Raw genomic sequence first — 16,697 nt, forward strand, 5'->3', positions numbered from 1 at the left:
TGCAGTTTCATGAGGCTATGCCATCATTTTTGCCGGTGCAAGTTTGCACCGGCAAAAATGGGTGTTCTGGGGGCAAAAGGGCTTAGGAATTGACTAAAGTCAGCCCCCCCCCCGAGAATGTTCTCTTTTGTGCTGGTGCAAGCCTCTGCGTCAGAAAAATGCTGAAGTCAAAGCTGTGCCAGTGCCCATGCCTCACAGCTCCCCAGCATTGGTATAAGTGGCCCTATGGCAGCGTAAGTGCCAATTTAGATGGCGCAAGTGGCACTTACGTCACCTCCAAACCCCTTTTGTCCCCCCCACCCCAAGATTGCACTGTTAGGGATTATTCAAGTGACTAAAAGATCTATGTAGACCAGCTTCAGTTTCTACATGTTAAACATCAAGTAATATCATCTTCAATATTCAGATTAAACCCTCTGTTACAAAACAAGACATCCTAGACATCCTATGGTATTTATTGTACAAGGCTAAGTACTCCCTGTGGGTATGGCATGATTTTAAAGTGCTATGTATTAATTAAGTAATCACGGTGCTATGTATGGAAGGGATTAAGAGGTGTTTGGATTGGTTTTAAGATAATAATTGCCAGTTAACGCTGGACTCACGTATGGTGTAGAGCACACCAACCGCAGTGAGGGTCTCCTGAGCTCAGACATTCTCCACAGGTTGTGTACTGTTCACAGGATTCAACGGAAACCTGGGACACCTAGGGGGAAAAAAGGAACACAACAAACACTGATTCAATGCAATTTCGCTCATCTTGCTCGCCAAAATAACTTTAAGAAAATAAGCCAAACATGGCTGAACTTCCAGAAGTAAATGAGTGACAACATTTTAATTAAAACTTTCAACATTTTGGTGTGGATATGTGAGTAGCTTGTTCCTTTCCTTTCACCGCCTTCATTGCGATGAGGTGGGGGGAGTAAAATTAGAGCGTGTAACAGTGGTTTCCTGTTTATTTATTTAAATCATTTATTGCCACCTTTCTACCTTACAGGAACTCAAGGTGGTTTACAACCATGGCTGTCAAATTAGGAGCTGGAATTGGGAAGGTGCACTTTCTTCCCACACCTCTTTCCCTCACGGGAAAGAATTCCCCATCTTCTCTTAACTGTAATGGAGTATATGATCACTACAGGTTAATGTGAGTTTTCCTTTGTAGAACATGTGAAGCTAAACACAAACCACAGGTGGCTTCAGCTCTTGCTAAAAAGATAACCTTGTTGAACCTCAAACCGTGTTAAGATAGTAGAAAAGGGCAAGAGCCTAGTAGCACCTTAAAGACTAACAAAAATATTTTCTGGCAGGGTATGAGCTTTCGTGAGCCACAGCTCACTTCTTCAGATACAGCTAGAATGTGAATCCATCTGTCTTTAAGTAGAGGAGAGTGAATTCAGACAAGCATTAGTATGTAAATGTTAACAGTATGTAAATGTGAATAGCAGGCGTGATGGGATTAGGTGTGGTATGCAGAAGAGTCTGTGATGTCCAGGGGAGAGATGGGTGTGGAGAAATCAGCATTGGTAATGAGCCATGAATGCAAGGTCTTTATTCAGCCCAGATAAATGCATTGACTTTAGTTTGAATATCAACTGTAATTCAGCAGTTTCTCTTTCCAATCTCTCTTTGAAATTCCTTTGTAAAAGAACTGCCACTTACTATCTCAGGTTCATACTCCTGCTCATCTTCTAATGTGATTTATGCCATCACATGCCAGCAATGCCCTTCCACAATCTACATTGGACAAACAGGTCAGTCCCTTAGACAAAGATTAAATGGACATAAGTCTGACATCAGAAACCACAATATTCAAAAACCAGTGGAAGAACATTTCAACCTTCCAGGACATTCTGTTGCAGATTTAAGAGTAGCAGTTCTCTTACAAAGGAATTTTGTAAGAGACTAACATGGCTACCCTTGTTAAGATAGTTGCCATGACTTCCCAGAGCCACACTTAAGACAAGAAGGGAAAATTGCTCCAGGGAGAACACATTACCAAAGCTGGCCTCCAATTTGTTAATTGTGGCTAACAAAAATCCAGGGGTACAAAAGCCCAAAGTGACTTAAGTAAGTCACACACTAGCAAACACAAGGAGCTAATTCTCATAATGAATTGTGTAACCAAATTCAGATCATACCATCTATCCTGAGGGAATTTACCTTTTGTTTTAACAATACAAACATTATTTTGACAACAGCCCCTTCCCGAAAGGTACTGCTGCATTGTCTTGGTTGAATTAAGGTCTCAGAGAACTACTAATCAGCTTGTTAGTATTCACAAAACAACAGATTATTCCGAGCAGCCTCTACTTTCCAGCCCTTATTTTCCTCAGTCAATTCAGTAAGAACTGAGAGTCCTCAGTACCTAACAGTAGGACCCTGTCTAAACACATTTACCTGATATAAGTCAGAGAAAAGGCAAAAAGACAAATTAGTGTAACAGTGTGTAATAGCATCCAGAATATTGGCTGTTAATGACATACTGTTTTAATAGCATCTTTTTAACTTAGAAGAAGCCAAATACAAAGCTAAAAAGTGCAACAGTTTAATATAAAATCATGTTTACAGTTGGAAATATGATATAAAATTGCCCACATGTTTTGAGATGCTTCCTTTTTTGATGTGGCTTCGGTTTTTGATGTGGCCCATCTTTCCCTCAGGGACAGTTGAGAAGCTGCCAGTTTGGCTCAAGTTCAGCTTGCTGGTCACAAACAGGGAGCCAATTTTTTTTGTTGGGCTGTTTGTAAGCTGTTTGGGCCTGTTTGGTGGGTTACTTTATGTGTACCTGAATACTCCAGCTGCAGTGCTCAATCCAACAACCCTGTGAGATAGGTTAGTATTACAGTCACTTTACATATAGGAACTGAGACTGGAAGAACACGATTTGCTCAAGGTCATATGTGTTGGTGTCAATGACAGAACTGGAACCCAGCTATACAAAACCCACATCAGATTCTCCGTCAGACCACACCAGCTCCCAGGACATTAATATCCAGATATAAAACTACATCCACTCACAAGAAATATAGCATTTTTTTTTCTATTTTTGGGCCAGGATCCTATTAGTTACATTGGATGGTGAAGGATCAACAGCCCGGTGTGTATGTGTGTGTGTGTGTGTGTGTGGAATTCAGCTGAAAAGTTTTCTCTATTAATTAATACAGATGAACTGTCATTGCACATGAATATTAAGGTACCATATTGTAGAGAGTAGTACACTAGCCCTTCAGTGTACATCTCATCAATGCACTCATATGTGAATGAAAGGACCACATTGGACTTAGTGGCGTTTCACTTGCAAAGGATAAATTTCGGTGGCAAGACCAAAACTATCCTTGCTGGGGGGATGCTGGAGAGGGAATGCTGGAAATATTCCTTTCCAGGCTCCTGTACTGGCTTATGAAGTGGACCATACAGTGTTTTGCAAGGCAGCTACATTACTACCCGTGCCTGTGATTATACTAGCAGGTCAGCTTCTACCTGGTGTTTTCTGCTGCTGCTCTGAAAGGTGAGAGGGGATAAAATAAAATAAAATGGTCATCAAGCAACAGTGTGATGACACTTCTGGGAAAACTAGGATGTGATGTCAGTCCTCTCTAGGAACTGCTGGAAATTTAACCAATTCCTAGAGAGGCATGTCACTGTTGGGCTTTCCTGGAACTGACATCACATTGTTGCCCGATGGCCAACTTCCCATGTCCCCCCCCCCCCATCCTGCAGGTTGCCAGGCTAGCTCTGGCAACCCTTGGAAAGGGGTGTGTGTGAAGAGTGTCAGCAAGGGAATTTCCAATTATGTCAGAAGGGTAAGTCTAATAAAAAGACAGCAGAACAACATGGAAAGCCGGTGGTCAAGGCTGGTTGGCCATGGCCACATACTGGAATAACACAAATGTCAATTTGATATGTGATGGTTGCTGTGTTTGTGTCTTATGCTGGAATAATTTTTGTTAAGTTTGAAGGTGCCTCTAGACCCGTTTCATTGTGTCAGTTTATAGAATATGTGAACACTTCTCTCTCAATAAAACAGCAGTAGTTACTCATTCTGTAATAGCAGAAACACAAAGAGAATCTGTACACCATACAGTTAAGATTCGGTCACCTCACTGGCATGACCTGCTGGTACTTTCTGTGACTTGTGCAGAAGCCTAATAAGGCCAGAGAACAGGGCACAGCCTGTGCTGACAGATGGCCCAGCAGTCTAAGTTGAACACATCAAGGATCAATTCCCGGCTTGCGCAAGGAAAGCTGTCTGCTAATGCCTCAGGCAGCACTTCTCCTGGCACAACTCCGGATCAAAAAGCTGTTCCCTCAAATGCCCAATCATAAGAATGACTGGGGATATGGTCATGACAGAAGATGACTATTCTACGTGGCCTTGAGAAAAGGCACACTATCCCCTTATTGACAGGCAAGTCACCCTCGAAGAAGTGACAATGGCAAGAAGTGGATCAGGAAGGCAACTTGCACTCGCAGGACTTTTTTTTCTTTTTTGTTCACTGGTTCAAGACTAATTATGACTAGAGTTGCCAACCTCCAGATACTAGCTGGAGATCTCCTGCTATTACAACTGATCTCCAGCTGATAGAGATCAGTTCACCTGGAGAAAAGGGCCATTGGACTCTATGGCACTGAAGTGCCTCCCCTCCCCAAACCCTGCCCTCCTCAGGCTCCACCCCAAAAACCTCCCACTGGTGGCAAAGAGGGACCTGGCAACCCTAATTATGACTTCATATGGGCACTTTCACACAGACCTCCACAAGAAGGTTAGATCCCTGTGAAACTTCTCTGTTCTGCTACTGGCTGGATCAGTTCTAAAATAGAGAGAATCTCCCCTCTTGTTGGCCCTGTCTGCTAGGCGAAACAAACAGTAATACCCCCAAGTAAACAGTTCTTCCTCCAACTGGAAAACATGATATTTGTACAATGGAAACACAAACCTGAGGAAAGGCATGTGAGCATGTGTAACAAGTGAGGAGAAAGGTGCAACAGCTTTCACAATCTTGATTGTGAAAAAGCACCTAAGATGATTGTCATTTCTTCCTTGCTTATATTTCATCCTGCTGGCGCTCTGCATTTCAGATACCTTCTTTCCATAATTGCAATCATCTCACAATTCTTATTCTTAAAGCTTCCCCTTGAGTTCAACAGAAGTAGGCCTCCTTTGCAGACTTGTTAAAATGCAAATACTTTGGCAGAGCTGGGTTGGGGACTAAACTATTAAGTATGTGTAGAGGACAGTTGTCTTGATTGCAATTTTGCATGCTTATTGACATGTCTGGAGTTCAAGCAGGGGAAAAAAGGTCTTCAAGGGGAGAATGAATAAGTTACAGATATTTTAAAACAAGCGCAAGATTCCCCCCCCCCCTTCCTCCTGGCACTATATGTACAGCCATAATAAGGAAAAATAGGGGAGGAGGCAAAGAGCACTGAATGGGAAGCCCTGGGGAGAAGATGAAAGTGAACAGAAAAATAAGGTTTTGTGTTCCCCCCAAAAGCTTCATGCTCCAGTACATCTGAGAAGAAATTTCTGATTCCTGCTCCAGTTCTCCCGAGCTCAAGCACAGGCGGCTGTATCCGTTACACTCACCAATGGACTCTCTTTCTACCCCTGCCATCCAAAGGTGGCTCTTGTGCAGAGAGCTAACTAAAGGAGAGAACCCAGACTCTTCCCCCCTCCCCTCCGTTTTTCTGGCCCTTGTGAGTGATGTCGGCAACTGGATGGGAATTAAAACAACTGTCTGCATTGCATTAGCTCTGTCCGTCAAAACACTGGCCAGCTCCCAGCAGCTGGAGAATCAGAGGCTGAAAGGCATCAGTGTGTCTGGGAACAAAGGCCACTTTCACGCCAAATACTGTTGATACAGTGAGAACTCAGTTCCTCTGTACATTTGAAACCAATAAGGCCACTTTTTTTTCTTGTTTCCTGGGCCCTACTGAACAGATTTTTTTTGAGGGGGGAAAATGCATGTGTGTAAATGAGTAAAACGAAAAGGGTCTAAAGCCAGATGCAGTTACCCCTCTGGAACAAGCAAGCAGGTGTAGTGATCATAAAAGAGACTATCGTATTATTTAGTTAAACTGAGTGATGTGAGTTCCTTATTGAGGGAAACAACCTTCCTGTTTTATATTTGGTGGCTGTGCAAAACACCCACTGGTAGTGTAGATCAGGAGGTGATGGCAAAAATATGTGTGACATGACAAAAAAAGGAGAAAAAGAAAGAAATGTATTGGAGGCAGTAGGCAGGTTCCTAATCTTTAGCTGAGGTGCTGAAATCCAGTATCCTATGAGGATTATGATCGGGGACTGGAGAGATTACACATAACATTTGCAGAAAAAATATTATGTAAAAATGATACCACAAGAAGCTAAAACATTGAACAAAATTTATTTTACTTTACACTATGCAACTCTTCCAGCAAAGATCTTAGAAAAGATGCTACCCTAGATTTCAATTCTATGCTGGTATCTCCTAGAACTGCTCCCTTCTCCAAACACAGTACACTTTGATTCCTGCTATCATCTTTAAAGACAGTATTACTCTCTCTATGTAATTTTCCTTCCATTCTGCCTCAAGCATCTCAATGCCCAAAATCTTTTCTAAAGTCTCACTGCCACTTTGAGTTACAAAACTTCTGGTTGTTCTGTCTTGAGACTTTGGCTCCTCAAGATGATTGCTTTGTGGGTGCCTTGAATTTTAAAGTTTTTTGTCCTGGTGATGGCTGTTTAAAATTATAACTGCACCACTTTTATTGTTGCACGTGAGTAGTAATAATCATGAGGACAGCAATTGTGCTGATGAACCAGCATTTATAGATGGATTAAATCAAATTTCAGTTCAAAAGCCTAATGCTGAATGGATTCACCCCATTTTTGCTTCCAGTCTGGTTTTTTGATTCCAGATCTGCCATCTTTTCTTCTGATGCATACAGGGAAGCCAGAACAAGGAAGTTACATGTTCAGTACAGTTCAAGGAACAGATCACTGCAGGAGCTGGATGATAATCAGAAAATAGCCCAAATCAACAACTGGGTAGCTATTCCAAGGGGAAACAGTCTAAGGAATCAAAGAGTGTAGCACTACAGCTTTCCTATGAGCAGGGATACCACTTCCCAGTTCCCATGACCAGGGAAACCAACTACAAGAAAAAGACCTGAAATATGGAGACCTGCAGGACCTGTAGCCCAGCCAGGTGGAACAGATGGCCAAATATGACTATGGAGCCATTCCAGTGCTGAAAGGAGCATACGGAACAGCAAAAGAAGGACAATGGCATGCTTGTTAGCTCTGATATATCTGGGACATCCTAAAGCAGGGATGGGGAACGTCAGGCCCGGGGGCCGTATGCAGCCCCCGAGGACATTTTCCATGACCCTCGGGAGCTCCGGGGCCAGGTGTGTGTGTGTGTGTGGGAGGTGTGGAGGCTGGGGCCTGGTTGCGTGGGGTCGGCGTGCGTGTGTGTGCTTGTGGGGGGGAAGGCTTTTCTTTCTTCCTCTTTTTCTGTCACTCCTTTCTCTCCCTCTTTTTCTGTCTTTTTGTCTGTCTCCCTCCGTCCTTTCTTTCTTTCTCCCCTCCCTCCATTTCTTTCTCCCTTTCTCTCTCTTTTCCCCTCCCTCCCTTTTCCTCTTTCTCTGTTTTCTTTCCTCCCTCCCTGCAGATTGGCTGCGGGCTGCGCCCCCCTGGCGCCTCGTTTGCTTGGGCGCACTGCTGGCTGCCCTCCTGCCTGGGGGGGGGGAGGAGGAAGGGGGGAGCAGGGGTGCCCTCCAGGCCTTCTCTGAATGGCCTCCCCTGGGGTTGCCAACCTCCAGGTGGTGGCTGGAGACCTGGCAACCCTAGCCTCCCCCCCCTGCTGGGAGATCTACACCTGGTTATGGCCCCCGATGTGCAAATGGCCCTTGGCAGGGAAAAGGTTCCCAACCCCTGTCCTAAAGTGACTGGCTGTCACAAAGTTTTGTGAGACAGAAAAATGCACTTTCAAAAATAAAGTCAAAGATACAGTTTTATGCTGGAATAGGCAGCAGCCACACGAACACAAAGTCCTATCATATATATTTGACTGTCATTTCACCTACCTCTGGTTGAGTGCTAGATGTGTATATGTGTGGTCTCCGTGTTTCGGATGGGGGGCTCTGGGAACATCTCATCCATAATTTGTCAGACTCTGTGGTCTATCTACCTAGCACATGTCCTGATCCTAAATGGAGCCTAGCTATAACTTGTGAGTGCAGTGAACAAGACTTCTAATCTATCATACACAACAAGAATCACCATATCAATCACTATTATATACTTTCAGCCCAAACCAACATGTGTTTGCATATAATTCTCAAAACAATTAACTGCATATTGTTCTGCCTGGTTCCCAAAACAGAATACTTATAATGCTGTCCTTTATCCTGCCTGAGCATTTCTCCATCCCCTCCTTTCCTGAGAAATATGGTTAGTAAGCTTTAAAAGGAATGCTGCATTGACTGGGTGAATTAAAGATCAGGTGGAGTGGTGAAAGAGGTGGGATTTAGGCTCTGAGATTTCCAAAGGAATGGAAAACAGAAAGAAAGAACATAAACCCATTTCCAATCTGGAATTTGACCCCACCTCCCCACCAGTCTTCTCAACCAGAACTCTTGGATTGGACACCTGCTTTTGCAAATATGTCTCTGAAATGAAAATAGTGAGACTGCAAAAGAAACAACTGAAGCACTTGTCTGAAAGTAGGCACATAGGACTACAATAGCAGAAAGCACAATTGGTCCTACATAAAACCTTACTGCCCTCACTCTGGGAGATTGTTGGATACTGAGTGAAAGCAGGAAGAACAGCAGTTTCATGAATCAAGCTACCCTCCCATCTCTTTGGAGCACTAAACAGTTGTCACCCAAAGTACTGTTCAATCTCACTGTTGGAATTCCTGTCAGCCAGCAACATAGGGCTCACTTACATCCGGAGGTGTTTTAATTAAGACAATTGTCATGGGGCACTATGCAAGATATGAGATGTCCCCCCACCCCACAGAGTATGCCTCTGAATCCGTCACAGGAAATGTCTGCCACAGGCCAATGGAGGCTTTATAACCCTGCTTTTTTAATGTGATGAAATACTTGGCAGTCCTGTCACGCCTTTCATCAAGGATCTCAAAGCACAATAAATTAGATCCTGCAAACGTTTCAGAGAGAACGTGAGACACACAGGCCTGCCGGACAAAGCCACTTGAAGTGAGAGGTTATAGCTGTGGATGGGGCCAGGCAAGCTATCCCCAAAAGGAACACAGCCAGGAACTGATTTGATCAGCTAGCAAAGCACTGCCTGATTCCCTTGCTGCAGTTAACGTATTTTGGGTTGGCAAATCTCAGGCATCCACTGTGGCTTGTTTAACCTTACAGAGCCTGAGGGCCAACTCTCACATTGTGTTTAAAAGACACTGATTCATCACGGGAGCCAAAGCTGAATTTGAAGATCCAAGAAGCTTCAAAAAGACACCTTAAACAGAAGATTTGTTTCTTGTGTCTACAAATCATTCAGTCTTGCATGCATTTTCACTATGTTTTCACATAACTTTACAATGGCCACTTGTCAGCAAGGGCATTTCCAGTGGCTATCCCCTCTTTCTGAAACCAGCTCTCCAGGGAAATTCCTGCCCTGCGGGATCTCCCAGCATTCCACAGGGCAGGCAAGGCTGCTTTGTTTTGTGCAGCTTTTGGTTAGCACTATGAACTGGTGAGCTGGCCACTTGTATTAATCGTTCAGATTGGCTTGTTGTTTAAATTGATGTTTTACTTGTTTTTATTGTTTTATAGTTATTGTATTTATTTGTATTGTATTAGTATTTATTGTATTTTAAATGTTGTAAGCCACCCTGAGTCCCCTGGACGGAGAGGATGCAGGGTATAAATGAGACAAACTAACAAATAAAATATATCTTCTTAATCTGGTTCAAATGTGCCCCCAGCATGTGGAATGTATCCTATGCAAGGGGCCATACAAACCCTGATTGCAGTTAACATGTATTGTTTTACTAAATAAGACAGTGTTGGATTCATTTTCCACAATTAGGTATTTTAAAAGGTTTATTTGCAAATAATATTGCCAGGCAAAAAGTGGCTTAAAATGTCAAAGAAATAGCTCATTTGACACCCAGTATACAAGCATTTGACACCAAGTATACAAGGAGCCCCGAGGCGCAAAGTGGTAAACTGCAGTACTGCAGTCCAAACTCTGCTCACAATCTGGTTTTCTGATTTGCTGCATTAGCAACTGTAACTCTGAATAAAAATATCCTAGTATTTCCATTATATTCAAAACACACACACACAGAACTGGGGTGACAGTGGTAAGCTAAATTTACATATTATCTCATACTTCTGTCTTGCCAGCGCTGGCCCTGAAAACCTTACAGCACAAAGGGGAAAGGGAATTGTGTTCTTTTGCTCTTCACAGCAGTGGAGTGAGAGCACTTGCTTGTGTCTTACTTGTTTTTATATTGTTTTCTGCTGCTTTAATTATCATCACAAGATCAAAGAGCTTCTGTATGTAAAATGCCTCACCAGGGTCAGAAAAGAAAAAAGATGGTCTGAAATTCAAGACTGACTGTAGAAGGAATGATATGGATCTTTGCAGTCTTAAGGTTGAGACAGAGAAGAAAGGATTCAAGCTGGTCTGAAATGAAAACATGTTGTGAGCAAAAACAAAACAAAACAGGCAGGAATTAGGAAGAGATGGGATGTTCTGTCACAGGAAGGCTCGCTCTTTTACTTTACCAACCACCTTGCAGCAGGAGATCCAAGTATTTGTGGAAAATCTCCCTTTTCTACCTTAAACAAAATCTCTACTTTATTGCCAAAACAATTTTTTAAAGATTCTATCATTTTAATTATAGATTTTGTTGAGGAGATAGATAGATAGATAGATAGATAGATAGATAGATAGATAGATAGATAGATAGATAGATAAACTGTTAGCATCATTCATTAACTTGCTACACACAGGTAAGGCATATCTGGCAACAACTTACTGCTGGATTGTGGAACAATGCCTCACACGAAAATGGAATGAAGCAATGACTGGAATAGATTACATTTAGCTTGCTTCTATCCCTTTCTCCTTAAGTCTCTAAAACTTTAAAATGTTTGAAACCAAAGTGCTCTAGGAACCAATTAAGGGCTGAATCATATGGCTTACAGGCTGACTTTGAGGATTTTTGCACAGTGAATATGTGAAAGTTAGAGATTAAAATTTTTCCAGGAAATCCAGGCAGCTGTGATCTAAATATGTTGCAACATTCACTAATCTAATTCTGCATGTTAGTACTGTGGATGAATAACTTCCTACGTGAACTCAAGCCTTAACTTTGGAGGATCTTAAAAGGAAAGGTATTATGCTTGTAAATGCAATACCTTGAACTTTTGCCCATTTAGGAAAGGATGACATAATGACAAGGGTTGCCAGGTCCCTCTTCGCCACTGGTGGGATGTTTTCTGGGTGGAGACTGGGGTGGGCAGGGTTTGGGGAGGGGAGGGACTTCAATGCCATAGAGTCTGATTGCCAAAGCGGCCATTTTCTGATCTCTATCAGCTGGAGATCAGTTGTAATAGGAGTAGATCTCTAGATAGTACCTGAAAGTTGGTAACCCTAGTCTCCTAGCACCCTCAAGGGTTTGGGGAGGGGAGGGACTTCAATGCCATAGTGTTCAATTGCCAAAGTGGCCATTTTCTTCCAGGTGAACTTATCTCTATCGGCTGGAGATCAGTTGTAATAGCAGGAGATCTCCAGCTACTACCTGCAGGTTGGCAACCCTATTCATGACCTACAGAATTCTAGTACAATATACACATACACAAGTGCCCATATTTTCATACATAAGTGTACCTTGTTCAGTGGCAACTTAAAAACTATTGAACTAGACAGGGTTTATTGGAATATTCACAGGGTTTATTGGAGTACTGGAATGAGGAATATAGTTTCACAGCTATAACTCATAGTTTAATGTATTTGCTTTGATTTCAGGTGTCATAAGTGAGTAGAAAATGACTGAGGCAAAAGGAGGAGCACTTGTGCCACAAAATGAATCATCTCCAAACTGCTGTATCAAAAACTTTAATTGCTCGGTTTTTAATACTGCAGAGTGACAATGCTTCTCTGCCATAATTTGAAAGTCAGTGAGTGTGAAATCTTCACCTGCCTGTAGTTGTGGTTTCATCTCATTCAAGGCAGAGAATAATACCTCAACAGAGGATGTTGTTCTTGACTCTTTAGACAGTGTTTCCTTTGCTGCTGAACATTACCGTACAATCAATGCACAAGTACTTATTGAACTATAGGTCATGCGCAGGTCATTGTTTTAACTGGGCACTATACACAGAACAATTAGACAATCTGAGTAATTATTTAAACACAGTGCAGGAAGTATACATGCCATCATAAGCCAATTTACACCCTTTTACATCCATTGACTTCAGTTAACTTAGAACAGTAAAACTCTGCTTAGAATGGCACTGATAAGCTTCTGGTGATGCAATAACTTGCTAAGTGGCCAAGAATCAAGATGTCTACCCAAGTTGTTACAATTTTACTCCATTCTCCATAAAGACCATGCAAAATTTCTTTCTAGACACAGCATCACAAAAAGAAAGGCATCCAGCTTCTCTTCTCTACAAGAAAATGCAACAGTTGATTTTTCATGTAAATATGATCAAACGAGTTTCCAACACTGAAATATGGCTGATTCTATTAAAGATAAAAACAACCTAATCTAGATTTGAAAGCATAATAGCAAATCAATCTATGAAACATCCCTCTGCGACCATTCTCTCTAATGGCACCCCTGTTAAAAGAATTTCTTAGATACATAGCTGCCTGCAACCCTGGCAGTAAAATAAATTTGGACATAAAGACAGATTTCCGACAACTGAAAAGAGAGGTTTTTCTTCTATGCTTTGAAGGACTCTCCATTAGCATACCCATATCTACTTGCTCCTGCCTAAAGATCTGTTCCATTCCTAACAGATGTGGATAAAAGACCGACAGGAAGTAGTGAAGATCACATACCAAAAAGCTAGGGGTAGAAAGGACAGGGGTTCAAGCACAAAGAGAATCTATTCATATCTCTTCTTCATTCCCATATGTAGAGTCACAAGTGATACATGCAAGGACAGAGTACATCTCTAGTTGCAACGGAATATAGTGACATTAATGGATGGCCCTCTATCTTGAAAGTGAAGAATCTTAATGATTGAATATTCCATGTTATAAGTAACATACTGTTTGTCTTTCTTTACCTATGAAGAAGCAGCAAGTTAAAAAAAAGTAGTGAGGAGGCTGGCTGACAGGCAATTATCGACAGTGTTCTAGCAGAAAGGGAGGCTAAGAGTAAGGCAGAACATTTCCACGCTGGAGCTGTTTGGCAGCACTGTAGCTTTGACCTTCCATAGAATTTCCCTGTTGACTGTTGCTGTCTCATCGATACAAACACAAATATACACACCACAAAGGCACAGCATGATCATTCTCCAAGCCTATTCTCCTCCTCGCTCAGCAGCCACTGCCAAGCTGCACTTAATACTTTGAAATGACGTAGTGATAATGCAATTATAACTTCTAATCTGATCTCAGTCACAGATGCATGCTACTGTTCTTCCAAATAACTTAGGGTTGAACATGTGGGGCTATCTCATTCTGTGTCTCAGCTCAGGTAGGAGGGCAACTCCCAACCCATCACCTAAACCCTGCAGAACCATCCCTCACACCACTCACCTGGCACCCTATCTTACCTGATTCAGCAGCAAGAAGGAATAAGTCCTTCCTGCTAACACTTGATGTCCGCTGGCTCAGCCCAATGTTGTTGGACTGCCCCATGTGTACCAAACAACATGGGAGTGTAACCAGCAGGGGAAGTCAGGAAAACACTGGGAGCCATGCAAATACACTGAGTTTCAAAATGGAGGCAAATCCAGATCTTCAGGCCAACACCTGAATAAATAATTTCCATAAATATCCTATGTGTTTCTTGTAATTATTCTTTAATTCATTAAAAAAAAAAAAAAGTAACTGATGCAAGTCAAAGGAGTGACTACAGAACATTTCCCAAGCAATATGTACCACAGGTTTACGTATCATTTACACTGTTTTCATTTTAGTCATTGCACAATCAATCCTAATTATCATTCACGGCAAGCATGAAAATGCAAGCATTCACCTGGTACTTCCTCCCACTTTCCTACAGGAATCTCAACGTACAGCAACCTTTTTGTTTGTTTAGTTGACATAACAGCTTTGGGGCTCACTTTTTCACTTCCCTAATTACAGAACTTCCTACCCAGTAATTAAATGATAAAGACTCATTACTGTTTTCCTTGATTGCCTGATTGGCTCTGTTTTGAAACCTATGGGGACTTTCCACAAATCCTTCCACTTAGAATCAGTTCTTTCCTTGACTAGCCACTGGAGTAATAAAACAAATACTTTGAACAACATGGTCCTGGAAATAATTAAATAAGCAAGGAGAGGGGAACACTAAATGCCCCCTTCACCCCCCACTCCATTCCCCGCCTTTTTGATTGCTACCCAAACAAGCAGCTGACCTCTCTGACTAGGAGCCAACCCATGGGGCATGCCGTCAGTGGCATGCTGCCTCAGAGACCTGTCGTGGTGAGAGGAGTTCAAACAGAAAATCTATTTTTAATGACTTTGGGGAGTTCTGAGGAGATGCTGAGTAATTCAGTGTAATTAAAGCTATCTATCACTCAGTGAGCAGGAGCTGAAACTTGATGAACTTTTCAATGATATTTTTTTCTATTCATTAAAAACACAGACACACATAACTATGGGCTCCGGCAGGAGTCATAAAATAGGATGTATGCGTACATATAGAGTGTATACATTTATATAGGAACAACTTGTCATTTTATAGCAGTCAACACATCATATGCTACAAGTTCTGAGAAAATAAAGAACCAGAGCATTTGTCTCCCTTTTCAAACCAGAGAGATTGTACTAAAGACAACTAATGCTGAGATTTAAGATTTATATTTATAATTGTAAAATATGGGTGTTAGTGAGGTTCAACAGACAGGAAGCTATTGGTTTGGACATCTGATGCCAGAGTTCAGGGGACTGACTAAGAGCATAAAATGGAAATATTTTAAATAAATAAAATAGTAACCTAAGATAACAAACCCTTCTCTAAGACTGCAATCCTGAAAGGGGGGAAGCTCCTTGGGAGCTGGTGTGACCCCGCACCAGCATCCATGCCACTTTACCACAGCGCAAAGTGGCACCTATGGTGGCACGGAGGCAAACATCCTGACTCCAGGGAGCTATTGAGCTGTGCTGGCCTCTGCTGCCAGCGCAGCCACATTGACAGGGAATTCCCAAATGGGAAATCCCGCACCAGCATTGGGGGGGGGGGGCGTTCCCAGGGGTGGAGCTGTCGTTAGTCAGCTTCCAGACATCTTTCAGCCTGGGAATGCCCCTTGCTCACGAGGCATTGCTATGCCACCTTTTTTGGTGGCACAGCCCCATTATTTTCTATGGTGGTTTTTTTTTGCCTTTTCCATTCCCCCCTTTTTTATTCTTGTTTTGCGGCCGGGAAGCCTCTGAGGAGGCGGCGCGGTTGCACCACTCCCAGCCGCCGTATATCCACCCCCAGAAAGAGCACAAAGGAAGTGTCTCAAGAAAGGAGTACTTCTTACAGCAGTGATTTATTGCCAGGGTCCTACACAGTTTAGTTGGCCTTGGTTACAAGCTAAAATGTGTGCTTGTCAATATTTTTGTCTTTTCCCCAAAGAGGAAGGAGGAGGCAGGGCCATGCTTTGACATTTCATTGAGCTTCAGGCTCCTGTTAAGAGCTTCTATCACCATTTTGGCAGAACACACAGTTATGATCCTGTTAATCTATCCAGACTAGCAGCAGTTACCATGATTAAAATATTTGCTGCAAAAAAAAAAACTATTACTACGACATAAAGCACACATTACCTGCCAAAGAACATGCCTGGAAACATTCTAATATTTCCCGCTCCAAAGAGTTGCCATGAGGGTAAACTCAATAAAGATTATAAAGCCCTAGAAAATTATAAATGCTGTATCATGGATAAATAGAAGCAGTGACAGCAAAATACTAGACAAGCTCTTCTACCAAGCTCTGCATGTCTTCACAGGTGTACACGGAACTCTTAAGTGCATTGGTTGCCCCACACCTTTCAAATGGGGAAACAAATCCATATGCATAAAGGGACAGTTTATGGAATGACATTTCTTTTCCTCCCCTTTTCCAAGGATCTCAGAAAAGCATTTTGCTCCATTCCCCCCCCCTTTCATAGGGCCCTGTGGCACAGGGCCAAAATAGAAAAAACACCGGGAGTTCCTTGTGCATTTGTCTCACTCCTTTCCAAAATCCAATTATCAAGTGTGTGCAGGGTCCAGTGTGAATTGGGATCATAATGCACAATTTCCCTGATCTAAAACAGCCCCAAGTAGACACCATTTTCCATTTTAGGGAAACAGAAAGCTAATAGAAGCTCCCCACATCCATTTCAGACCAGAAAACATGGTGGAGCGGGAGACGGGTTAACCCTCTTCACCTTGAGATGTAAATCATTCTGAATGGTATCCCACACTGATAAAGGAATTTTAAAAAGCAATAGGAGCTCCAGATACAGATCTCATATGGATTGATCTACAGGTTATGCTGAGAGATACTGAGTTG

The 16,697-nt window shown here is 42.3% G+C and overlaps 1 protein-coding gene across 1 annotated transcript in view; it reads right to left on the minus strand.

The window, feature by feature from the left end:
• The window catches only part of PLXNA2 (plexin A2), a 451,224-nt gene that overhangs the window by 202,264 nt on the left and 232,263 nt on the right, over window positions 1-16,697 (minus strand). Inside the window, exon 4 of the mRNA XM_056844100.1 lies at window positions 606-706. Within this exon, the coding sequence (XP_056700078.1) occupies window positions 606-706 (101 nt within the window). The remainder of the gene's footprint in view (window positions 1-605; window positions 707-16,697) is intronic.

This window comes from Euleptes europaea, chromosome 2 (assembly GCF_029931775.1).
Source record: "Euleptes europaea isolate rEulEur1 chromosome 2, rEulEur1.hap1, whole genome shotgun sequence".
Lineage (NCBI taxonomy): Eukaryota > Metazoa > Chordata > Lepidosauria > Squamata > Sphaerodactylidae > Euleptes > Euleptes europaea.